General features: G+C 43.0%; 1 protein-coding gene across 2 annotated transcripts; it reads right to left on the minus strand.

The window, feature by feature from the left end:
* Nucleotides 1-5,062: 5,062 nt before the first annotated feature.
* LOC117557231 (zinc finger protein 79-like) lies at nt 5,063-25,250 on the minus strand. 2 transcript variants are annotated; one of them, XM_034232953.1, is made up of 3 exons: nt 25,202-25,250; nt 20,368-20,743; nt 5,063-9,961 (listed from the first exon to the last, which is right to left on the minus strand). In XM_034232953.1, the coding sequence occupies exons 2-3, from the start codon at nt 20,552-20,554 to the stop codon at nt 8,475-8,477; spliced, it is 1,674 nt and encodes a 557-aa protein (XP_034088844.1). In that variant the 5' UTR covers nt 20,555-20,743; nt 25,202-25,250; the 3' UTR covers nt 5,063-8,474. The 2 variants fall into 2 exon arrangements, with proteins under 2 accessions (XP_034088844.1, XP_034088845.1); XM_034232954.1 differs by lacking the exons at nt 5,063-9,961; nt 25,202-25,250 and adding an exon at nt 15,142-16,901.
* Nucleotides 25,251-26,667: the final 1,417 nt, after the last annotated feature.

The raw sequence follows: 26,667 nt of genomic DNA on the forward strand, positions 1-26,667 counted from the left end.
CATGAAGGGTGTTATTTTCCCATTATCCCGCTTATTACATGGCCACATTCTCAACAAAGTAACGATATGACTCCCAATATTAATTGAAATGCTTTTATAGATTTAGAAAATGTTTTTATTGATTTAAAAAAATAGTACGCTATTATTTATTTAAAATGACATGCATCCGCTAAGAGAAATAGTCCGTTGTTACTGTTTGAATGTAGCAACGGCAGGAACTGCTTGACAGCGGTCTGTCTGTTCTGGATTAACAACGTGTCACGTGTTCTGAATTGACCAATCAGAATCGAGTATTAAACACTATCTGACCATGAATTGAGTTTGATCCTAAAATGGCAGGGAAGAAATGCACAGCTAAGCGAAAATATGAAGACGAACATAGGACGTTTTTAGTAGAGTGGGAGAGTTCATATTTTTTTTATCGAACGCAATTGCAAGCCCATTTTGCCTTATATGCCAGACAGCATTAACCCATTTCAAGGCTTCAAATCTTCAGCGCCATTTCACCTCACTCCATGCTAACATCGACCATGACTTCCCAAAAGGTACGGAACTTCGCAAGCAGAAGATAAACACCTTGAAAAGTCAGGCAGAAAAGCAGACACAGTTTTTCAAAAAAATAACGAAGCACTCGGAGACCGTAACACTTGCATCTTATCAAGTTGCTTGGAACATAGCACAAGCTAAAAAGCCGTACAATGAAGGGGAGTTTGTTCAAAATGCCTCAGTGACGTGGTTGAAATCTTGTCTCCAGAAAACAAAAAACTGAAACAAGCGGTATCAGACGTCCAACTGTCCCGCCACACTGTTGAACGCAGAATATCGGACATTAGCACCGCCATTGAAGCGCAGTTACACTCTGATCTTCAAACATGTGAGTTTTTCAGTGTGGCATTGGATGAGTCTTGTGACATACAAGACAAGCCTCAGTTGGCAATATTTGCACGATCAGTCTCAAAGGATTGTGTTATAAAAGAAGAACTCCTTGATATTGTGCCATTAAAAGACAGAACCCGTGGCATCGATTGTAAAAGAAACAATGATAAATGTGTTTGTGAAGCAAATGTGCCCAAGCAGAAACTAACTGCAATAGCCACGGATGGAGCGCCATCAATGGTCGGATCTGTGAACGGGCTTGTGGGGCTGTGCAAAGCTGACAACACATTTCCCGAATTTTGGAATTTCCACTGCATCATTCACCGGGAGCAACTTGTATCCAAATCACTGAATTTAGACAACGTCATGAAGCCTGTGATGGAAATCGTAAACTACATCCGCACGCATGCTCTTAACCACAGGAAATTTAAGAATCTCATCGCTGAACTCGACCAAGGGCTTCCAGGAGACCTGCCGCTGCACTGCACTGTGAGGTGGCTTTCTAAAGGCAAAGTGCTGTCTTGCTTCTTTGAGCTGTTGGATGCTGTGAAACTGTTCATGGAACAGAAGGACAAGGATTATCCGGAGCTCTCAGACCCCAAGTGGATTATGGATCTGGCCTTTTTGGTCGACATGCTGTGTCATCTGGACAGACTGAACCTGGATCTGCAGGGAAAGTTAAAAATGCTGCCTGACTTAGTGCAAAGTGTATTTGCGTTTGTTAACAAACTGAAACTGTTTAAGACACATCTTCAAAAGGGAGAATTAGCGCATTTTCCCTCTCTGCTAAAAGCAAGCGCACAAGCCACCGGTGCCACCCGGAAAAAGCAAACAGCCCGTTATGCAATATTGATTGAAACCCTGCAGGAAAACTTTGCGACCCGGTTCCATGATCTACATGTGAAAAGGCCACAGATTACGTTCCTCGTTGATCCTTTTAATGCTGAGACGGACTGTTTGAAAGCCCCGCTAGTCAAGGACGAGGCGATGGCCGAGTTGGAGATGATCGAACTTTCAGAGGATGACCGACTGAAACCTGTTCTGAGGGAAGGGACCCTTGAGTTCTGGAAAACTGTGCCGATCGAAAAATACCCAAATGTCAAACGGGCTGCGCTCAAGCTACTTTCAATGTTTGGGTCACATACGTCTGTGAGTCTGTGTTTTCTACCCTGAAACATGTGAAATCCAAGCATCGATCTGTTCTGACTGACACACATGTGAGAGAATTGCTTCGAGTGGCCACAACGGAATACAAGCCAGATTTGAGGAGGATTGTTCAAAGCAAGGAATGTCAGAAGTCTCACTAATTTAAAGTAAGATAACAAACCTTTTCAATTTTGTTTACTGAGAGTTTGTGTGTGAGTGCACACAATGTTCATTGTTATGTTGTTATGTTAACTGGCCTCTGAATACTGGTAGGAGAGGTTTAATTCAATTTCTGTCAATATTATGGTGTGTGCCATTTACAATAAATCTGTCTGAGCAGAGCTGTGTGTGTGTGTGTGTGTCTCTCTCTGTGTGTGTGTGTGTGTGTGTGTGTGTGTGTGTGTGTGTGTGTGTGTGTGTGTGTGGTGTGTGTGTGTGTGTGTGTGTGTGTGTGTGTGTGTGTGTGTGTGTGGTCTAGCATTACTATACTTGTGGGGACCTAAATCTGTTGACACAGTCACGTGTGGGGACTCACCTCCCTTATGGGGACAAATTGGAAGTCCCCATGAGGGGAATCATTAATTTTAGGGTGAAGACTTGGTTAGGTTTAGGATTAGGGTTAGTGTAAGGTTAAGGGTTAGGCATGTGTTGGTTATGGTTAGGGTTAGGATAAGTCTCCAGGAAATGCATGTAAGTCAATGTAATGTCCCCTGAAGTGATGTATACTGTGTGTGTGTGTGTGTGTGTGTGTGTGTGTGTGTGTGTGTGTGAAGTTTTATATTTTCATTTTATCTGTGAGAGAGAGAAGTGAGGAAGAAAGTGAAGGAGCACAGAGAAAGGCTGAGAACAAAAGAGAGAATGAGGGAGGGGGGGTGCACGTGCATCTGTGACTGTGTTTGATGTGGCTCTTTGCAGTAACATAGTCAAAATGTTGGCTCTTAACCTCTGACTGGTTGGCCACCCCTGGGCTAGATGGTGCGGGGGTAGAGGACATGCTGCCAGGGGGGGGAGGTGGTTGACGTAGGCGCGGTGATGAGGACGGGGGAGATGGTGCGCGTCTCCGCGGTGATTTTGGTGGGCGTCGTTGAGGAGCGGGGGTAAAGGACATGGTGCCAGCCCTGCGTATCGCCTTCGTTTGGTCTTTGAACTCCAGGAAGGAATCGGTGCCAACCCTCTGTATCTCCTTTGTGTGTTCATCGATCTCCAGGAGGGTGGGCGAGGGTGAAAGGGTGAACGGAGTATCCTCAAAGGCGTTGACAGGGGGGGGGGGGCAGTGGAGACTCCTCCATGTGTCTCATATGTCTCCCATAATCAGAACATTCCTCAGGCGGGTGCAGTGATAATTCTTCAGGGTTTTCTGCGTGATGTGTTGTGTCTTTCTCGTGTTTTGATTCCTCTTGCCGCTTGTCCTTGGCAGAGGGAACAGATTGATGACGCAGGCAGTTGAATATGTTAGAGATAAACAATTTCACTCCTGACTTGTTCAGGCAAACTCCATTTGCCTTGAAAAGATGTCTGCGATCCCAGAAAAAGTTAAAATTGTCAATAAAATGAACAGAATGGTCAGTACAGACAGTTGAAAGCCAGGTGTTCAGTGCAAACAATCTGCTGAATCTCTCCACTCCTCTTCTGACTGGCGGTAGAGGGCCACTGATGAACACCTCTGCATTTAGAGAGCTGGCAGTTTCCAACAAACATTTAAAGTCTTCTTTCAGCACTTCTGACTGTTGTTTCACAACATCATTTGTTCCAATATGCAGTACCACATTCTTCACAGTCGGATGTTCAGCCCCAATATGCAGGATCTTCTCAGCCAAGTCAGAGACCACATCCTTGGGAAAACAGAGTACTTTGGTGTTGTTCTTATTACACAGACCTTTTACATCTCTTACAGCAGAGTCACCCACAATCAGAGTTTCAGGCCCAGTCGTTAGCTTTCCCTCTAGCCTTTTACTTTTAGAGTAGCTATTGGTCCTTACCCTGCTGCGTGAAGAGGACAGGTTATCCAGGTCATCAGATCTCCGGTTCTTGGTCAGCGGAGCGTATCTGTTCTGGATTGGCACACTTGGTGGTTTAGGAGGATTGTTTGTAATTCTCCCTTTAGCAGCTGTCCACTGCTGTTTCCTAGTATGAATAGGGGTTGAAGAGGCGCTCTTCCTGGGTGATAACAATGCAGGCCAGCCGGTCGCATCACAGATTTCGGAGCTCTGGGCTCTGCCTGTTATCCGTCCTCCCAAATCCCATGGAAGTGATTTACTCTTAGGCTTTGCACCCAGAGAGTTCCAGGGAGGACTACCACTTGTAGATTTATTACCCGGTACACAGCCCTCCTGTTCCTTGGAATCCTTGTAGCTGCTAACTAGCTGTGAGTTAGCATACCCTTCTCCATTACTTTGCAACACTGGTAAAGTCGTGTCATTCCCACGACATAGTCCATTCACTTCCACGTTAACTTCCAACCGTTGCATTTTCATTTCCAACACAGCCATCTTCTGTATACGTTTCTGGAAGTCATCTGTAGAGAACGGAGGCATTTTGCTACCAACTAGCTTAAGCTAAATAGCAGTAGCCTACCAGGCTTTAGCTGTTGCTAGGCCACGCTATTGTAAGACTGACGTCGTCGTAAAAATGTTGAAATATGGCTGAAACCCTCCGTCTATTTACGAAGATGAACTGTCCCAGTGATAAGTTAATGTCCAGGAGCCGCTGCTCGAAGTTTTCAGAGAATAATAATAGGAAAATCAGCATAAAAAGTAAGCAGAGGCAAGAGCAAGCAGAAAAGCGGTTTATTACTGTATATTGACCAATGGAAGAAAAAAAAACACAGCAACATAAATAAAACAAGGATAACTGTGACTTATTGTTGAGTAAATAACAGTGTGTGTTTTAAACCTGGGTCCTCCCTGCAGAGATTTCTCCACTTTCTATGATCTTTTTTTTTTTAATGATATTGTCAACTGTAGATGTTTACAATATAGTAAGTTAGGAATTTCATGAAAACATATGTATTTACTTTTGTTTCAACATTGGATATTTTGTGTTTGTGGTGGATTCAATCGAATATTGAGAAAATGATTTATGTAAAAATGTTTTACTTACATTTTACGTTTTTTTTATTTGACGCTTTTTTTTACAGTTTTATGTTTACCTTAAAATTACAAAGAAATATCTTATAGTCTTATAATAGTAATACACTTTCATATAACGAGTTACATATTTAATTACAGATAATAATTTTTATTTTACGTACATCTGCATGCATTTTCTGAAAGTGCAAAAATAATGTAAATATTATATAGTACATTTACTGTAAAAAATAAACTGGGCTCACAGGGGGGGCAAGAGCTCCAACGAGCCGTTTAGGACAGAGAGTGAATACCGCTGAATACACATACTTTACAGAGATGCTGTATGCAAAACCAATGTGAGTTTGGAAAATTGCACAGTATAAATCTATTTTAGTAGACCTCAACAATGGAATTATGATCAGTAGAAATGGCCATGACATGGAACCTTTAATATACTGCCATAGTAACAGTCCTGTATTTTTTAACATAACGTTGCAGAGATTAAAAAGTAATCTATCCGTGAATATGTCTGAAAAGTACTTGAGTGAGACGAGTAAGTAATATAGTTAGGTTTCAGGTGTCTCCAGATGTATCTCTTGAATGAAATGTTGAATAGTTGTTCTACTTCTAGTGGGAGTTTGATCAACACCTGTAGATCGGTCCCTGCTTGAATCTAGTGTACAGTTCCAGTCCCCTGCAATTATATATTCTCCTGGGAGAGATGCAAGTGTAAGAAATACATTTGTAAAGAAGCCAGGCTCATCTGTATTGGGGCTGTATATGTTCCAAATTCAAAGTAACTGAGAGCAGTGATCCCTGGATAACCAAATATCTACCAAATGTATCCTTAATGACATTAGAAACTTGAAAGAGCACTGATTTTTGGATAAGAGTCATGACTCCCCTTGCTTGTGATGTAAATGACGATGCATCAATGCTCCCCTTCCACCTCCTACCAATTTTTGAATCAGTGTCTTTCAGCTTATTCATCACTTGTTTGATTTTCTTAGTCTTTTGTAAACCTCTGCAATTCCAGGAGATGCATTTAAGTTCTACTTTTTTGAGACACAGTATACCACGAAGTGCTGTTAACAAGATTGTCATGTATGAAAGGGTTGACACACTTAAACACTAGCACATACTGTAAACATAATGAACCACAGTAACAAAATAACCCCATTCTCTGAATGGGAATCTATACTTTGCTTCCAGCTACTGTTGTGAACGGATCCTGGATCAGTCCTTTTTTTATTTTACCTTTATTTACGAGATCAAATCTAATTTACAATGCTGACCTGGCCAAGAAGGCAGCAACGTTGCATATAACACAGACATATAAAATACAGAGAACACAACTAAGTAAACAAAACAAAACTGAAAAGCAGTCACTACATTGTGCACTTTTGGGACAGTAGGAAAGGTACTACTTATTACTGCAAGAGCAGCTGGTGGTAAGGACCTCAGACAACTTCAATTTAAAACAGGCTATAGGGACAAGTGCCGTCAGTTTAAGGCGTGATTGAAGGTCATTCCAAGACCAAGGACCATCATGAAACAGACTCCTTTTTCCAGCCTCAGTCCGCACAGCAGGTACCTGGAACCGTATCCAGGCACTGGATCTGAGGTGTAAGAGTCACAAAACTGGAGCAAATCTGGCACATATGCAGTGGAAGCTTACCTAAAATGGCTTCATACATTAATAAAAACCAATGCTGCATCCTACGCATACTAAGTGAGGACCATCCAGTTAGGCTATACAGTTTGCAATGAGTACTATAGGTTGCATTTGATATATATATCGCAGTGCAGCATGGTAGAGTGGGTCAAGTTTGGTCCACTCAGCCTTCTGAGACCGATGCGATACGAACGTAAAGGGAAAAAAAGCGATTCCTACTCCTCGCTACTTGTATCAATATAATTACTCCAGAAAAAACGCCAGCGTTTGAAGCTGAGGCCCAGGTTCCGCAGCTGCTGGCGCACTGAGTCGTACTGCCTCGTTGTTTGTGCACTTCATTGGCGAGGTCGTACTAAAACCGCACCTGTTGGTTTTTGTAGAGGATGTCTTTTTTTGCCTTAGCTGCCTTTATCACTGTGACTTTGTCCTTATAGTTCAGAAATCTCATTATCAAAGTTCTCGGTGGAGTATCGCTGTCTCTCCTCGGCCCGACGCACTCTTTCCATCACTATCGGGCACCACAGGGGACCCAAGTCAAACGCCTCCGGTATCCAGCCTGCCAGAAATGAGCAAGTGTCCGGGCCCTCAGCGCCCTCAGGCAGGTTCACCACCCTCACCACGACTTCATCTTCCAGAACGTGTTTTTTTTTCATCAGTGTTTTAACTGTCTCTTGTAATTCAGCGTGCTCGTCCTCTGTTGATAAACGCACCTCTGCTTGTGTTATTCTTTCAGTACAGTCAGTCAGATCCTTCCTAGTTTCCTCAACAGCAGTCAGAATCTCTTCCAGTCTGTTTGAAAACTCCTACTTTAAGCTGCCTATTGCTGTCAGTATTTCTTCTTTAGCCCCGGTGAGCTCGGTGTTAGCCTCTTGGCTAGCTCTGTGCTCCATGCTTTGTGCCCCGGAGTTAGTTAACTTTGCTTGCGTCTGTGTTTTCCCCCTTTCTCTGTTTGACTTTCCAAGATTTGGTATCGCTTCTTCGATACAAAAAGTTGCCCACACTTTCTGGGAACAGTTCTGTAGTTTTATACAGGACTTCGAAAGGATTGTAGCGGAGCAGGGTTAAGCGCGGCTTACTCGCTTGCGCTCATACCGGAAGTCCATTATTATTAGTATTAATAATAATAAAGTCGTTAATCAACAGTCAGTGGTTATAGTATAAATCAGCAGATCATTATGAGAAAAACATTAAACATATTGTCGACTTCTGTTGATAAAGATGGAGTTTAGATGAAGTCATGTATGAATATTACTAATTAATTGTCATCTTTTTTTGTTGCACATGCAGATTTGACCAAAAATGTCTTATCACACTCGGAGAAGGTATCACAATATATATCACTTACAGGGACTTGCCCAAAGAGTTTAAACCTAATAACAATCACTGTCTACAGTGTCAGGTTCAGAAGAGTCTCCAGGGTTGTCCTCAGTCTCTGGTTGTAAATGTCTCTCTGGATCTGAGCTCCTGGTTGGTTCTGGTCATCCACAGACCTCTCCATTAGTTTCTGTTTCCATGTGTTCAGTAGAGCTGTTGGCTGGAGGCTCTGCCTCTCTGATCTCCTCAGTTTGAGTTTGATGAAGCTGTGAGGACTGACAACCAACACACTTATGGATTTTGAAATGATGACTCTGGGTGAATCTTTTGTCACTAACACTGCAGCTGTGTGGTTTCTCTCCTGTGTGGATTCTCATGTGTTTATTAAGATTTGACTAGGTTCCTAATATTTTCTCACTCAAATACAAGCCAAATGTTTTCTTTCCTGCACACTTATGTCTTTTGACCTGATGGCTGTGGGTGAATTTTTTGTCACAAACACTGCAGCTGAATGGTTTCTCTCCTGTGTGGGTTCGCATGTGTTTCTTTAAATTTCCTCTCAATTTAAAAGATGTCTTACAAATTGAACAGCTGAATGGTTTCTCTCCTGTGTGGACTCTCATGTGTCTATTTAAATCTCCACTCGCTGAAAAATATTTCTTACAGACTGAGCAGCTGAATGGTTTCTCTCCTGTGTGGACTCTCATGTGTCTTTTTAAATCTCCTCTCCCTGTAAAATATTTCCTACAGACTGAGCAGCTGAATGGTTTCTCTCCTGTGTGGACTCTCAGGTGTCTTTTTAAATCTCCTCTCTGTGTAAAATATTTCTTACAGACTGAGCAGCTGAACGGTTTCTCTCCTGTGTGGACTCTCATGTGTCTATTTAAATCTCCTCTCTGTGTAAAATATTTCTTACAGACTGAGCAGCTGAACGGTTTCACTCCTGCACTACTTCTTGAATCACTGACAGGGTCTTTTTTATTTCTCTGAGAGTTTGGACCTGGTTCTGTGGTCTCCTTCCAATCAGCACTGTCTTCAGTGTCAGGTTCAGAAGAGTCTCCAGGGTTGTCCTCAGTCTCTGGTTGTAAATGTCTCTCTGGATCTGAGTTCCTGGCTGGTTCTGGTCCTCCACAGTCCTCTCCATCAGCTTCTGTTTCCATGTGTTCAGCTGAGCTGCTGGCTGGAGGCTCTGCCTCTCTGTTCTCCTCAGTTTGATGAAGCTGTGAGGACTGACGACCAACACACTTATGGATTTTGAAATGATTACTCTGGATGAATCTTTTGTCACAAACACTGCAGCTGTGTGGTTTCTCTCCTGTGTGGACTCTCATGTGTCTATTTAAACTTCTTCTATACGTAAACGTTTTCTTACAGACTGAGCAGCTGAATGGTTTCTCTACTGCACTACGTCCTGAATCACTGACAGTGTCTTGTTTATTTCTCTGAAAGTTTGAAGCTGGTTCTCTGGTCTTCTTCCAATCAGCACTGTCTTCAGTGTCAGGTTCAGAAGAGTCTCCAGGGTGGTCCTCAGTCTCTGGTTGTAAATGTCTCTCTGGATCTGAGCTCCTTGCTGGTTCTGGTCCTCCACAGTCCTCTCCATCAGCTTCTGTTTCCAGGTGTTCAGTTTGTCTTTGATGAAGCTGAGAGGACTGAGGTTTCTCTTCATCATCTTCACTCTTCACAGGGACAGGAGTGAATGTGGACTTGGTGATATCAGCCTCCTCCAGCCCTTGAAGCTGCTCTCCCTCCTGACTGCTCCAGAGTTCCTCCTGTTCCTCTTTAATGTGTGGGGGGGGCTCTGGGTCCTCCTGGTCCAGACTGGAGCTCCACTCCTGCTGCTCAGGGGGAACCTCTTCTTTAACCACCACCAGCTGCTGGACGTCTGCAGGAAACAGGAAACACATATTCAGAGAAACTCTAGAGTATTACAATTTAAAATCTAACCACGATTAACACTTCATTAACTTATAAATTCCTTAAATGCTTGCCTATCATTTATCATCTAAGCCCCGCCCCCTTTGTTTTTCTGTTGTCTCAATAGTCTGAGGGTCTAAGGATAGAGAGTGTCGTTTTTTCTCATACTGATATTCTGAACAATCTGTGCTGTTGTATTTGCTGTAAAGTGTCTCTACTGTAGGCTATTTTTATTATATGTACAGCACTTTGGCTCGACCAAAAATCGTTTATAAATGTGTCTATAAATAAAACTTGATTTGATTTAGTCAATAATTACATCTTTTTTCCAGATGCTCTGGAGAGTTTCAGGAAAACCGGTGAGTTAGTAGCTGATCTAAAACTTAGTTACACTGCTTAGTTTGGACAGGGAGAGCGTGGGGGCGTAGTTTATCTCAAAATGTAGCTCTTTTTCTCAAAATGTTGAAGTTGGACCAATGGGACCCGGTCATCCAATACATGTATGTCTTTGAGAAACACAGCTAATGAGGATAATGATAAAAGTCAGTGACTGTCGTTGCTTCATGCACATATAAAACACTGAGAACCAGTTTCAGTGTAAGCTTGCTGCCTGTCATTCGTCCAAAGGCAATTAATCAATCCCCTGTTGATTTAAATATATTTTTGTTTTAATCTCAGAATTCAGATTCTTCCAAAAATCCTAAATTTTTCTCAAAGTTTAGAATCTTTTAGAAAATCCTGACTTTTTAGGAAAATCTCTGAATTTAGAATTTGTATCTTAAAAATTCAGATATTGATCTCAACATTTTGGAAAATAGTTTTCCTAACAATCTCTAATCAGTACAGAATTCTGACTTTTCTTCAGAGATCCGCCCAAAAATGCTGAAGGCTCTGGGTGTTGGTTGATACGTATCATCAACATTGCGTGGAAGTCTGAAACAGTACCGAAGGAGTGGCAGCCCGGGTGGTGGTTCCCCTTTTCAAAAAGGGGGATCAGAAACCGGCAGTGGCTTGGACTGTGAGCTGTAGGGTCACAGTCCAAGCCCCGGACCAGACCTAAATATGGAGTGTGGACTGCTACTTGGAGAGGTACCAGTTCACCTCCTGGGCCCTGCCGTGGTGCCCTTGAGCAAGGCACCGGACATCCCCCTTCCCCCCCACTCCCATTGCTCCCCGGGCGCTGTACAATAGCTGCCCACTGGTCCTACTTCTAGGATGGGTTAAATGCAGAGGCCAATTTTCACTGTGTGCGCTCTGCATGTGTGACCATTAAAGAGGGTTTCATCCCTCCGATTCTATTCTATAGAGGGTGTGTGCAAATTCTAGAAGCATCACACTACTAGGGTGGTGGTGGAGAAGTTGATAGGGACTTGGCTTGGCAACTGGAAGGTCACCAGTTCAAGTCCCAGCAAGACCAAGTGCTACCGAGGTGTCCCTGAGCAAGGCACCGTTCCCTACACTGCTCCCCGGGCGCTGTTCAAAATGGCAGCCGACTGCTCCTAACACTAGGATGGGTCAAATGCAGAGAAACAATTTCCCCACGGGGATTAATAAAAAGTATATCTATCTATCTATCTACTCAGGCTTCCCGGGAGAGTTTACTCTAAGGTACTCGAAAGGAGGGTCCGGCCGATCGTCGAACCTCAGATTGAGGAGGAACAATGCGGATTCCGTCCTGGTCGTGGAACGACGGATCAGCTTTTTAATCTCGCAAGGAACCAAGAGGTGACCTGGGAGTGGGCTTATCCGGTCTACATGTATTTTATAGATTTGGAGAAGGCGTATGACCGGGTTCCCAGGGAGATACTGTGGGAGGTGGTGCAGGAGTATGGGGTGAGGGGGTTTCTACTCAGGGCCATCCAATCTCTGTACTCCCAAAGCGAGAGCTGTGTCCGGGTCCTTGGCAGTGAGTCGGACCCATTTCCTGTGAGGGTTGGCCGCCGCCAGGGATGCACTTTGTTGGTAATCCGGTTTGCAATATTCATGGATGGATTTCAAGGTGTAGTCGTGGGGGAGGGGGTCTGCAGTTCGGTGGATTGCACCACTGCTTTTTGCAGATGATGTGGTTCTAATGGCTTCATCGGTCTGCGACCTTCAGCACTCACTGGATCGGTTCGCAACCGAGGGTTAAGCGGCTGGGATGAGGATCAGCACCTCCAAATCTGAGGCCATGGTTCTCAGCAGGAAACTGATGGACTGTCCACTCCAAGTAGGGAATGAGTCCTTACCCCAAGTGAAGGAGTTCAAGTATCTCGGGTTCTTGAGTGAGGGAACAATGGAACGTGAGATGGGCCGGAGAATCGGAGAATTTACTGCAGTCGCTTTACTGCAGTCGCTATCCTGCAGTCGCTTTACCGCACCGTTGTGATGAAAAGGGAGCTGAGCCAGAAGGCAAAGCTCTCTGTCTACCGGGCCATTTTCGTTCCTACCCTCACCTATGGTCCTGAAGGATGGGTCATGACCGAAAGAACGAGAACGCAGATACAATCGGCCAAGATTGGTTTTCTCCGCAGGGTGGCTGGCGTCTCCCTTAGGGATAAGGTGAAAAGTTCAGTCATCCGGGAGGGACTCAGAGTTGAACCGCTCCTCCTTCGCATCGAAAGGAGTCAGTTGAAGTGGTTCGGGCACCTAATAAGGATGCTACCTGGGCGCGTCCCTAGGGAGGTGTTCCAGGCACGTCCAGCTGGGAGGAGACTGAGGGTTAAACCTAGGACCAGGTGGAGGGTTCATATCTCTACCTAAAACCAGGTGGAGGGTATCATATCTCAACCTAGGACCAGGTGGAAGGATTATATCTCTACCTAAAACCAGGTGGAGGGATCATATCTCTACCTAAAACCAGGTGGAGGGATTATATCTCTTCTCTGGCTTGGGAGCTCCTTGAGACCCCCAGTCAGAGCTGGTTGACATGAAAGGGAAGTTTGGGGCTCTCTGCTGGAACTGCTACCTCCGCGACCCGACCACGGATAAGCGGGAGAAGATGGATAAAACGTCAAAAACTGTAAAAGATATCAAAAAATCTGAATACAAGTTTAATAGGTGAATGTATTGTGACCATTTTAAAGTTGGAATGAAGTCTCTAGCTGAAAGTATGTGGAAGGAGTAGCATTGGGCGCACGGTGTAGGTAAAAGAGGATTTAAACGGTGCTCCCATTGAGTTACATGTTAAAAAGAGTTTAAAAAGCTGAATATTTTTTAAAGTTGAAAAAGTTTCGAACAAATTGAAAGTGGACCTATCATGCAAAATGCACTTTTGTACGTCTTTTATATGTGTCCCCGGTGTTTCAGGGAACTCACCAAGTGTCAGAAAATACAACCCTCTCTCTTTTCCTTCGTACCCAAATCTTTTAAAACGGGGCTACAACAAGCGGATACAGATTCCATCCGAGCTGACGTCAGCCCGGAATAGTGGGCGGTGACGCTCCGCCTATCATGGGAATTAACTCATTGGAACCTCTCATTGCCATATAGGCTGTCGGCAAGCTCAATCTCCCCGAGTCGCATCCGTGTTATTTGCCAGCATGTCTAAGGCAGTGAAAAGTTGTGCTGTTGTTGGCTGCAAAAATCGGGACAAGGGACTGCATGCAATGCCATCCCTGGAAAAACAGAAGAATCTGTGGCTGGAATTGATTTTCAAGGGGAATGTGCCAGAATACCTCGGCAAATGTCTGCTTGTGTGTTCTAAACATTTTACCTCGGACATGTTTGAGAACTTCACTCAAGTGAAAAAAGGATATGCCTCCAATCTAAGGCTAAAAACTGGATCAATACCAACCCTCCGGGATGGATTGGAAGCTGTATGTTTTTCCATGTTAATATTTGCATTCCTTTTTATTTAGTGGTGTTTTTCCTGATAAAGTTATCTCCACTACGTAGCTTGTAGCATGTAGCTTCGCCGTATCAATGTCGCCTCAAACCCAAACAGTAATCGGTTGGGTGTTTATATGGTTTTTGTGCAAAGTTCCCTGCTTTGGGACGCCCCCCAGGCAGTCCAGAGACAGTTACCGGGCGCACCCCTCACACTGTAACGTCATTAGTCACGCACAACGTGCGAACGGTCATAAACAGACTTTCAGCGAGTGAACGGGTCGTTGTGTGTTCCGCGTTGTGCTTGTATGAAACTGTTAGTGTTGTTACTGCGGCATAAGCACCTGTTTCTATCTATATGTTTGCATTTCGTATGTAAATAACAGTTTACAGACAATAATCGGCGTAGTATATATATTGTTTACAGTACTTGTTTGCCGTAAGTGTGACTGCCTGTTAAATGCTCAGTAATTTCACTCTGTCTGCTGTGACTGTTGATATAATTATATTTGGTATGTACGATCGCCATATATGTCCAGTCTCGTTCTATTGCGGTGAGCTGTGTATAACTTTATGCCTCAGTCAGACGCCATTACCGCATGTACAACTTTCAGGGTTCATACACCTTGTCCAATTTTCAAGCATCTTACAGCTGCTGTAAATTACATATTCATATACACATACTCACATTAAATCAGATGTTCTTTATGCTATAAACAACCAAATGTGTGTTTCGTGAAAGCATTCTAAATGAGGATGACAAATTAAAGAAAATAAAACTAAGTTTACTATTTCAAAATGAGTGACCCATCTGTACGTAGACTGGGCAACCCATCAGCCAAATAACTTTTCAATACATTATTGATTACTATTTTTGAGGTACTTTTAGATTAGCAGTAAACATAAGTCAGAGGTAAATGGTGTACTTTTACTCCACTACATGTATTTAATACCTTTAGTTACTTTACAGATGTGGATGAATGATGTGAAATATAATAGTGTTAAATCAGACTTTAGTTCCACCTGGAGTAAATCCACCAGCTACCTTTGGCGTGCAGTTGTGACGCGCTGAGTCTCCTTCAGCTTCATAAACGGACGCAAAGAGCTTTCAAACTGATTGCAATGTATTCCCATCGGCAGCAGTATTTTACGCTCAGGGAAGCACCGCATCCGTCCATGTCGGCGGCAGTTAAAGGCAATGTGAGCGTCCATTCCCATTGGATAATGGAGGATTTTACAACCGGAACTAAGTATTCTCCTTACTGTCTATTGATTTTAAAGTGATATCTGCACTACTCATCAGCTCAAAAACACAAGATTATCCTTGTTCAAATCAAATCAAGTTTTATTTATATAGCAACATTTATAAATGATTTTTGGTGGAGCCAAAGTGCTGTACATATAATAAAAATAGCCTACAGTAGAGACAAGCACATACAGCACAGATTGTTCAGAATATCAGTATGAGAAAAAACGACACCCTCTATCCTTAAGATTAGCTGGAATATCACCAACACAGATTCAACACGTAAAATCATCCTATATGTGTACGTGGAAACTTGGAGTCCTTATACTCACAATAAAATGGTTTATCGACAATCAATGGTTATAGTATATGAAAAAATCAGTATGAGAACAACATTAAATATATTGTCCATGAATATTAATAAAGATGGAGTTCATATGAATATTGTCAAACAGAGTTTATACAGGTTGACAGATTGTTCTTCTGTATGTATTGTCATGGGACAAATTAATTGTCCTCTTTTTTTGGTGCACATTCAGATTTGACCTATAGCAACACAAAAAATTATATGTGTCAAATGTCATATCACTTAGAGGGACTCTCTGGATCTGAGTTAGAGGCTCTGCCTCTGTGTTCTCTTCAGTTTGAGTTTGATGAAGCAGTGAGGTCTGACGACCAACACACTTTTGATATATATATATATATATCTTTTGATATTATTTTGTCACAAACACTGCAATCCTGCACTGTCCTATGTGGTTTCTCATGTGTTTCTTTAAATTTTCACTCCGCTGAAATGATTTCTCACACAATGAGCAGCTGAATGGTTTCTCTCCGGTGTGAATTCTTATGTGTTCCTTTAAACTTCCTCTCTGTGTAAATGATTTCTTACAGACTGAGCAGCTGAATGGTTTCTCTCCTGTGTGGATTCTCATGTGCATCTTTAAACCTCCTCCCTGTGTAAAACATTTCTTACAGACTGAGCATCTGAATGGTTTATCTCCTGCACGACGTCTTGAACTGTCAGGTTCAGAAGAGTCTTCAGTGTCAGATTCAGAAGAGTCTCCAGTGTCAGGTTCAGAAGAGTCTCCAGTGTCAGTTTCAGAAGAGTCTCCAGTGTCAGGTTCAGAAGAGTCTCCAGTGTCAGGTTCAGAAGAGTCTCCAGTGTCAGGTTCAGCAGAGCCTCCAGGGTTGTCCTCAGTCTCTGGTTGTAAATGTCTCTCTGGATCTGAGTTCCTGGCTGGTTCTGGTCCTCCACAGTCCTCTCCATCAGCTTCTGTTTCCATGTGTTCAGCTGAGCTGCTGGCTGGAGGCTCTCCCTCTCTGTTCTCCTCAGTTTGAGTTTGATGAAGCTGTGAGGACTGACGACCAACACACTTATGTCTTAGGCCTGGTTCTCTGCTCTTCTTCCAATCAGCACTGTCTTCAGTCCCAGGTTCAGAAGAGTCTCCAGAGTTGTCCTCAGTCTCTGGTTGTAAATGTCTCTCTGGATCTGAGTTCCTGGCTGGTTCTGGTCCTCTACAGTCCTCTCCATCAGCTTCTGTTTCCATGTGTTCAGCTGAGCTGCTGGCTGGAGGCTCTGCCTCTCTGTTGTCCTCAGTTTGAGTTTGATGAAGCTGAGCGGACTGAGGTTTCACTTCATCATCTTCACTCTTCACAGGGACAGGAGTGAATGTGGACTTGGTGATATCTGCCTCCTCCAGCCCTTGAAGCTGCTCTCCCTCCTGACTGATCCGGAGTTCCTCCTGTTCCTCTTTAATGTGTGGGGGGGGCTCTGGGTCCTCCTGGTCCAGACTGGAGCTCCACTCCTGCTGCTCAGGGGGAACCTCTTCTTTAACCACCAGCTGCTGGACGTCTGCAGGAAACAGGGAACACATATTCAGAGAAACTATGGAGTATTATAATTTAAAATCTAACCACGATTAACACTTCTTTAACTTATACATTCCTTAAATGCTTGCATATCATTTTTCTAAGCCCCTCCCCCTTAGTTTTTCTGTTGTCTCAATAGTCAATAATTACACCTTTTTTTCTAGTAGCTGATCTAAAACTTAGTTACACTGCTTAGTTTGGACAAGGAGAGCGTGGGGGCGTAGTTTCTCTCAAAATTCAGCTCTTCTTCTCAAAATGTTGAAGTTGGACCAATGGGACCCGGTCATCCAATACATGTATGTCTTTGAGAAACACAGCTAATGATAAAAGTCAGTGAATGTAGTTGCTTCATGTAAATATAAAACACTGAGAACCAGTTTCAGTGTAAGCTTGCTGCCTGTCATTCGTCCAAAGGCAATTAATCAATTCCCTGTTGATTTAAATATCTTTTTGTTTTAATCTCAGAATTCTGATTCTACCAAAAATCCTACATTTTTCTCAAAGTTCAGAATCTTTTAGAAAATCCTGACTTTTTAGGAAAATCTCTGAATTTCAAATTTGTATCTTAAAATTTCAGATATTCATCTCAACATTTTGGAAAATAGTTTTCCTAACAATCTCTAACCAGTACAGAATTCTGACTTTTCTTCAGAAAATACCTAAATTCTGATTTATATTTAAATACAAGAATTCAGATTTGTTTCTGAAAATCTCAGTGTTATCACTATTCTGACTCTTTTCTCAAAACTTAAAAGCCATAGTTCAAAGTCAAAGTCAGCTTTAATGTCAATCTTCAAGCTTGTGTGTACAGACAAAGAGATCGAAATGACGTTTCCAACAGAGCTGGAGGATGACGGGGGATCAACACCAATCTCCCGGGGGGAGGTCACTGACGTAGTCAAACAACTCCACAGTGGCAAAGCCCCAAAAATGCTGAAGGCTCTGGGTGTTGAGGGACTGTCATGGTTGACACGTATCATCAACATTGCGTGGAAGTCTGAAACAGTACAGAAGAAGTGGCAGACCGGGGTGGTGGTTCTCCTTTTCAAAAAGGGGGATCAGAAACCGGCCAGACCTAAATATGACGCTATGTCTGTTGTGTAGGACTCTTCATTAGAGTGTAAATAATTACCGGACTATGACTGGTAAAATATGTTGAATACCAGCAACACACTGTTGCCAAGCAGCGAGTGTTGACAGGGGGCGGGGGAGCACGCTCATTAACTGTTAGCGCCGGAACCTCGCAACGGCTGCGAAGCTCATTTGCGCCGCATTTGGGCATAAGATGAGGTTTGAGTCTGCGTGATCTGCGTGTAGGGAGGGGCAGCAGCCATATCATTGGCTAGAACTAGGTAAATCTGATGGATTTGGACATTAACGCGAGTGAAGTATAACCGGACGCGAGAGAGAGAGAGAGATCAGCACCTGCAGCTCGGCCCGCTGTAAGGGACCGGTGAGCAGAGCAAAACACACTTTTAGACCTGACACATTTAGCAATGGCACTGTCGTATACATTGAACTATTCAATTTGATAATATGTAATCAACTTAGGCATCCCTCCCAAAAAAAAAATATTCATAAATCATATTCGAATACCTGAATAATTATTCGAATACCTGATAATTTCGAATATTCGATTAATCATTCCCATCCCTAGTTTAGGCACGAAACATACTACCAGTAGAAATACATTGCTTTCAAAATCGCTCTGTGTCGAATCAATAGATTATATTTCGTGACTATAACACGAAATGCCGTGAGTGCTTCATCCTCTGAACACCACAGGATGGCGACTGTAACGCACATAACATAGGTACGCTCCTCTGAAAGGATTGTCCCCTGCAATTATTATTATCCCTCAATCGAGTTTGCTATTCAGCTCGCTAACGTTAGCTTAAACAAACGTAACATGCAACGTTAGCCTAATCTAAAATGCTCTACTACGGCGTACCTTTCATGTGGCTCGTCAGCGCAGACCATCGCATCGTTATTTTTGCAAACTTTGCAGGAGGCTACTCGTGGGCTTGTCCCTCGTCCCAGCCATGGCTTGTATTTGTCTTCTGCTAGCCAACGCTCGTTGAAACGGCAACCTCCTGGCACACAGTCATCTATCACTCATCAGAATGCCCAGGTCACACGTAACACAAACACTTGCCTGTCACGTGCATAGGCCGGAGCAGAGCTGTTTTATGTAGAAGCGAAGCAATTAAGCACGCTCCGACTTCTTTATTTTCTTTTAATCTAAAAGGTGAAGTAAAGCATTTACAATTTCAAGCACTTTATCCCAAATTCAAGCACCATTCCCAAAATTCAAGCACTTTTCAAACCTTGACAATCACCTGGATGTGACAGTTCACTGCACGAGTAATAAAAGAAGCAGACATGTCTAGCCTAGCTGCACTGACGCCCCCATCTAGCATTCTCATCCAGGTGTATTGTTTAACAGAGGGGTGCTTCATCCTCCACACATCCACTAAGTCAGCCTCTCTTATCACCTGTGACAGTAAAAGGGACGACTGAGGATGAGGCTCCCGTCCTATTCTGTCTTAAGTGACATTAGTGCAAGCGTTCCAGTCCCCCCCCAGTATAACACACTCTCCCTGCACACTAGTGTCTAGCTTGTCTTTTAATAACTGAAATACAGATACACGTGCCTGATTGGGGGCATTCTGGCTGCGCAGCACTCAGTCACCAATGGGTAATGTTTAGATGGATTTTAGGAACTTCCCCTAGATTATATTGGCTCTAACAGTTAAAAAGAGATGTCAATCATCAAAATCGAACGAGGGGGGCCAGAGATATGGAAAATCCACCCAAATGACCCAGAAGTGTTTTTTTTGTTGCTAAATCTCTCTAAAAAGGTCAAATGTCACTTGTTTTGCATCAATCTTGATACAGACTAAGCTTTTAGTCTACCATCCCATCATTCAAGGGTGGTTTTCTCTATAAGTAAAAAAGGATTTTGGACGGACACTATCATTTACATTTTTTTTACTATGTTCAATCTGAATTTACATTAAATTAAACAAACTTTTCTACATCCAACTCACAGGTTTATCATTGCTTAGAGAAAAAAGATTGTGCATTTACCCGTTTTAAAAAGGGAAGAAATAGTCATTTGTTCTGGGAATGTCATTTTCGAGCCTGAGACCCGAAAAACAGGCTCAGGGTTAAACAGGTCAAAGACAGAGAAAAAGAACAGACAGGTACACACAGCAGAGAGGAGACACCCAGTGTTGCATTATCATGTTGAAATTATTTAGACATTTTCAGTTTCTTCGCTCTTTTGCTTTCTTTCAAACCTTTTTTCATAGTAGTTACATGCTTCCTGAGACAATAGCGGTTTTTTTTCGTCCAACAGGTCTATCCCTACAACTTTCTGAAGAGTGTTATACCACAATGTGAGTTCCTTTTTATAAAAAGAGAGAGTGAATAAAGAGGGAACAGACCTGCTCTGTGGATCTGAAGCTGAGGCTGTAAAACAGCGTCCAGTAGTTTCCGGTGTCTCTCGTGCTCCTGTTTTGAACGAGACAGTTCCTCCTCGTACTCTGCTATCGTTCTTTCAAACAGAACAAAGATGTCTTCAGCAGCCGCAGTGAGTCGCTGCTTCACCAACGAGAGCAGGACAACACTCATGTTTACTAAATCACCACTTCCCGTTCAACACACTGTCTGAAGCTTCCTGAGCTGCTGTTCAGCTGGACGGCAGGAAGCAGAGGTTTGGGAGGATGATGTCCCTGATGCCGTTTAGATTCCTCCAGCACCACGGGGGTCCTGTGTGGATGGCAGCTCCTTCCTCAGCAGATCCAGTTCTCCAGAATTGTTCTAATAAAAGAGAAAACAAGAGAAAAAGAAAAAAATGAATTCATCTAATCAAACACAGGGTTGCAAAATGTAACTCGGCAACAAAATGTAACTAACGGTATTAAATACATGTAGTGGAGTAAAAGTACGCCATTTACTTAAAGGTCCCTTATCATACTGTTTTTCATCAATATATCACAGGTCTCAGATATATACAGAACTAGGGGTGGGCGATATTGAAAAATATATTATCACGATATTTTTCAAGCAGTATCACGATAGACGATATTTCACCGATCGAGATCGGCCGATACTCACTCTCTACCGATCGATCGGTGCTCTCTAAACATGCCGATCGCGAGAGCCGATCGCATGACGTAAAATACATGACACTTTTCTCTGTGTGCGGCAAAACAAGCTCGCCAAAATGGCTTCACCGGTCTGGCATTATTTTAAGGTGTCCGAAAAAGACAGTAAAATAGCGGTATGCAACGTGAAGCAGAAATCCTGCAGCTCCGCCCGCCGGACCGGAAAGCGCAGCGAAACACACACACAGGGAGAACCAGACCGCAGTTCATTTCCTCATATTCCAAACGAGAAATTACGGTAGCAAATCACCCGGTTCTTTACGACCAGAACTATTAACGGGATACAAACCGGAGGAACCAGGCATGGAGGGAGGTGGCAGAGACAGTGGGTGGAACTGGTAGGTTTTCGCCTGTTTGGGGAGTTTATATATATATATAGCTCGCATAAAATCCCCGGGGTTTTTTGCTTTGTATGTCGGGGGCGGGAGATTCATGTGATTGGTTGTTGGTCGCGTTGCTCGCAAAAAATCCCCAAGCTGTCAGACACGCCCAGCTCCAAGATTTTCAAGATTTTTGAAAAGCTGCTGTGTGGACGTACCGTAAGAGTTAGACCTAACACACTTAGCTATTTTATACCTCTGGAACAAGCTAAACTAGTTATTATCAATATATTTATTCTTCATTGTCGGGTCACTCATTACTGGATCAGTGAGCTGCATGAGATACTGACAGGCTGTCAGGAGAGGGAGAGAGGAAAAGAGAGCCCTTCCGCTCATTTCTCCCGTGTTATTCTCCAAAGTGAATGTAAACTTGAATAATGTACATCATTTGAATGTAATAATTAAGTTGATTGTTGTTTGTGGAAGCTCCAGTGAATGAGCCCCATTAACTGAGTTTAAACATCACTTTAAATGGAAGATTTAAAGTGATGTTTAAATCTTCCATTTAGGCCCCGCCCACTCGATCGGCCCCGAAATTGGCGATCGGAGCATCCCTAGACGATATATATCACGATATTTTTTCATGTCGGTTATTAGGGCCCGAGCACGAGAGTGCTAGGACCCAACGGCGTCCTAGCACGAAGTGCAAGGATACCTATTGTTATTCGTGGTATTATTAGGGCCCGAGCACGAGAGTGCTAGGACCCAACGGCGTCCTAGCACGAAGTGCAAGGATACCTATTGTTATTCGTGGTATTATTAGGGCCCGAGCACGAGAGTGCTAGGACCCAACGGCGTCCTAGCACGAAGTGCAAGGATACCTATTGTTATTCGTGGAATTCTTCTTATTATATTTCTGCCAGCGTTTCCTGTTTTTGAGGCCTTTAGGATGCTGAAAAAGTTGTATAATTTTGCACGGATTCCAGAACCGGTGAAAAATACAATATTCTGGAGTCAATGGGTTAAAATATTCCAACTTGCTCGCTAGCGCCACCTATCTCAATTCCATTTTGGAAAAATTCACAAAGTCGCACCGTAACTCCGAATGACCTGACATTTTGCACACATATCCGGGTGGACCTGCTCTACAAATAATCCAATTGGAACCCTAAGCTCCGCCTACATATATATTTTTGTAATTGTCAAATTTACATAAACAGTTAAATATTCACTTAAATTTCAATTTTCAGTTTTTCAACACCAAACTTCGTATATAGCATCGGTGGAGGGTCAGACACATTACCCTAGGAGATGAGCATGTTCAAACGATACATATTTCCACCATTAATTAAAACGTACTCGCAAAAAGGCGGGGCTTATAAAGAAATGCTCATAACTCATCAACAATGTATCCATTCACCACAGATTTTGGTGGAAAGCTTCAATCTGTCTTGGCAAATAGGCACACCAAATAATTTTCATTTAAGACTATAGGGGGCGCCAAAAACACCACCAATTTATAACTCAAGAGCGGATGTACGAATTCTTCTTATTTTTTTTTACACCTACTCTCGGGGTGACTACGAACTCAGATTTAAAGTGTCGCAACAAATTCAGAATGTGGGCGTGGCCTATACTTTTTTTTAAAATTGCGATAGCATAAAAAGAGCTTCGGACGCAAAACTTGGGTCACACGTCAGAGCCCACGACTTTTTCGAGAATGTAAAAAAAAAACGTACATTTTCAAAAAAACTGCTCACTAGCGCCCCCTATTGTGTGGTAATCGCATATAGTTTCTCAGAACTTCACGATTTTTGGCACAAACATTCCTCATGGAATTGCAGACATATTTGTATATACATTCCATTAGCCCCGCCCCCCAAAACGTCGGCCATTTTGAAAAAAGTGCGTTTTTATGCATTTTAAGCACATTCGTGCCAACTCCTCCTAGGGGAATGATCGGAAAAATTCCAATCCAGGACACGTTCAGCCCCTATCCAATATGATACTTAATTGAGAAGAACATTTTTGAAAAATTACTCGTGGAGGGTCGTAAGCTAACAGCGAATACACCATTTTTGACGATTTACATGGCGCAAATTACTCCAAACTACTCGGATATAGTTATTCCGATATTCACGAAACGCTGTATACATATTGCTATTATGATTGCACACATATTTCAAATTGCCTTTCATTAGCCCCGCCCCCCAGAAAGTCGGCCATTTTGAAAATGTGCGGTTTTCAGCCATTTTACGCATGTTCTTACCAACTCCTCCTAGGGGAATGATCGGAAAAATTCCAATGCAGGACAGGTTTAGCCCCTATCCAATATGATACTTCATTGCAGAGCACATTTTTGAAAAATTACTCGTGGAGGTCGTAAGCTAACAGCGAATACACCATTTTGACGATTTACATGGCGCAAATTACTCCAAACTACTCGAATATAGTTATTCCGATATTCACGAAACGCTGTATACATATTGCTATTATGATTGCACACATATTTCAAATTGCCTTTCATTAGCCCCGCCCCCCAGAAAGTCGGCCATTTTGAAAATGTGCGGTTTTCAGCCATTTTACGCATGTTCTTACCAACTCCTCCTAGGGGAATGATCGGAAAAATTCCAATGCAGGACAGGTTTAGCCCCTATCCAATATGATACTTCATTGCAGAGCACATTTTTGAAAAATTACTCGTGGAGGTCGTAAGCTAACAGCGAATACACCATTTTTGACGATTTACATGGCGCAAATTACTCCAAACTACTCGAATATAGTTATTCCGATATTCACGAAACGCTGTATACATATTGCTATTATGATTGCACACATATTTCACATTGCCTTCCATTAGCCCCGCCCCCCAAAAAGTCAGCCATTTAGAAAAATGTGCATTTTTCATGCTTTTTAAGCACATTCTTGCAAACTCCTCCTAGGGGAATGATCGGAAAAATTCCAATCCAGGACAACTTCAGCGCATATCCAATGTCATGCTACTTTGAGAAGGAATAGTCTTTCGCTCAAACGGGGAGCTCGTAGGCTAACGGAGAATGTACCATTTTTGACCCATTATAACACACACACACACACACACACACACCACACACACACACACACACACACACACACACACACACACACACACACCACACACACACACACACACACACACACACCACACACACTACACACACACACACACACACACACACACACACACACACACACACACACACACACACACACACACACACACACACACACACACAACACACACACACACACACACACACACACACACACACACACACACACACACACACACACACACACACACACACACACACACACACACAGTCCAACAACGACCTTTGCTGGCGGCATATTCATTACAAAAGACACTCGCTAACCCTAACCCCTAACCCTAACCCTAATGTTTATTTGTAGATATCTCCTAAAGTCTACAAATAAAGTGTGACATGTAGGCCTGTTACATTTGTTATTGAGCGATATATATTATACACACTGTTCTTCTTTCTGCACTGACCTCAGCAGCTGTTCTCACTGTAACATCACCTAACATCCAGGGGACATGTCATTAGTGAGTAAACAAACGGTACAGGGCAGAAAGTCTGATGCACATTTGATCATCTCAAATAACTTATAATCACAACGGGAACAGTTTGCAGAGCTGTGCTTCGTTTGACAGAAGTCCAGACATGCGTCACGCCTCTTTTAAACATCACTGTTGGCTGAAATCGTCTCAGGAGAATACTTCAGTGTACCCTCGGTTATAGCTCCTCCAGAGACACTCCTCTCTCCTTTAAATCAGTGTATCCTCGGTTACGGCTCCTCCAGACAGCCTCCTCGATAATCTATCCTCGACGACCCTTTAGAGAAATTTGTTTTCCTTCGACATCCGTTTCCGGGTCGCTGCCGGAGCACCTGGGAGTCTGGGACGTGAAAATTATAGAAATGAGAAACGGCTCATTTCCCAGGACTCGCGCACGTCTGCTTGACGCCGGGACGACCTGCCGCCCTCCCCGACAGGCGCACGGACGCGAGGGCCCGCTCATCACTGCGCGCACAAGTGCGACCGCAGTTTTAATTATGGTTATTTTTCAAGTTACTTAACAGTACAAGCACCTACAAGGTAACAGAAACTAAAACAAAAAGGAGTAACAGACCAAAATAGCATTTCAAGCTGGTTTTATTTCTGAAATGAATCCCTGAATGAACAATTCAACATTTTGATATGGCTTCAAGTTCAAGGCACAGTTTCTCAGTATAAAAATGAACTTTCTGAGCTAGCACTAGCACTCGCGTGTCAAACAACTCGGACTGAACTACCAACACGAAAGCAGAGGTGCGCTGACATTGTGAAATCGATCGGGCTTGATATATGGTGAAATTAAAATCAGTAGGTGAGGCTGGGGGAGCGGGAGGGGAAGAGGCTCTCCGTCCGCTGTCATAGCCCCCTGCGCCGCGCACGGAGAGCCTCTTCCCCTGCCGTCAAATCCCGCCGCAGATGGGAATACATTGCAATCAGTTGAAAGCTATTTGCGTCCCTTTATGACGCTGAAGGAGCCTAGGAGCTAGGGCTGTGCGATTATGGCAAAAATCATAATCACGATTATTTGGTCAATAATTGATATCACGATTATTTTGACGATTATTCATTGACCATTTATTGAACTTTAAAACAAATAATATTTTACCAATAAACAAGAACAAATATGTTGGAGCGCACTTCCAAAACCATACTAAACATATATTAATATGATAAATACAAATAAATTAGACCAAAATAAATGAAATCAAATATGTTGCAGTGCACTGTCACAACCTACTGAACACTCCTTAACATATAGCCAACATTTTGGTTCAACATATTCAACATATTCCACTCAGTTAAACGTTGAAGGCTGGCCAACCGTCATGGTCCAGAAGTAACAGGAAATAAATGTTGAACTACAATTTAAGACCAAATAAAAATGTTTAGGCCACCATGGCAAATGCTGGTAGGGCTGCTCGTGTCATCTGTTAAAGATGTTTTGCAATAAACACCAGCCTGTTTACATGGTCTGGTTTCAGAGATGAGCGCAGGCAGGTGACGATAACCTGTACTGAAGACCCTCTCTGAAGAGGAACTTGTGGCAGTGCTGCCACATATGACACAGGAAAAAAAGAAAAGACTCTGAAGAACCCTTTCTTTGCCATTATATAAAATAGTGTTGCTACAAAAGTATAA

The sequence above is a fragment of the Gymnodraco acuticeps genome, unplaced genomic scaffold, assembly GCF_902827175.1.
Source record: "Gymnodraco acuticeps unplaced genomic scaffold, fGymAcu1.1, whole genome shotgun sequence".
NCBI lineage: Eukaryota > Metazoa > Chordata > Actinopteri > Perciformes > Bathydraconidae > Gymnodraco > Gymnodraco acuticeps.

Coding starts and splice junctions, on each gene's coding strand:
- LOC117557231 (XM_034232953.1), bottom strand. CDS start 20,554: ATGAGTGTTGTCCTGCTCTCGTTGGTGAAGCAGCGACTCACTGCGGCT. Junction 9,962..20,367: donor GCTTCAGATCCACAGAGCAG/GTCTGTTCCCTC, acceptor TGTTTCCTGCAG/ACGTCCAGCAGCTGGTGGTG.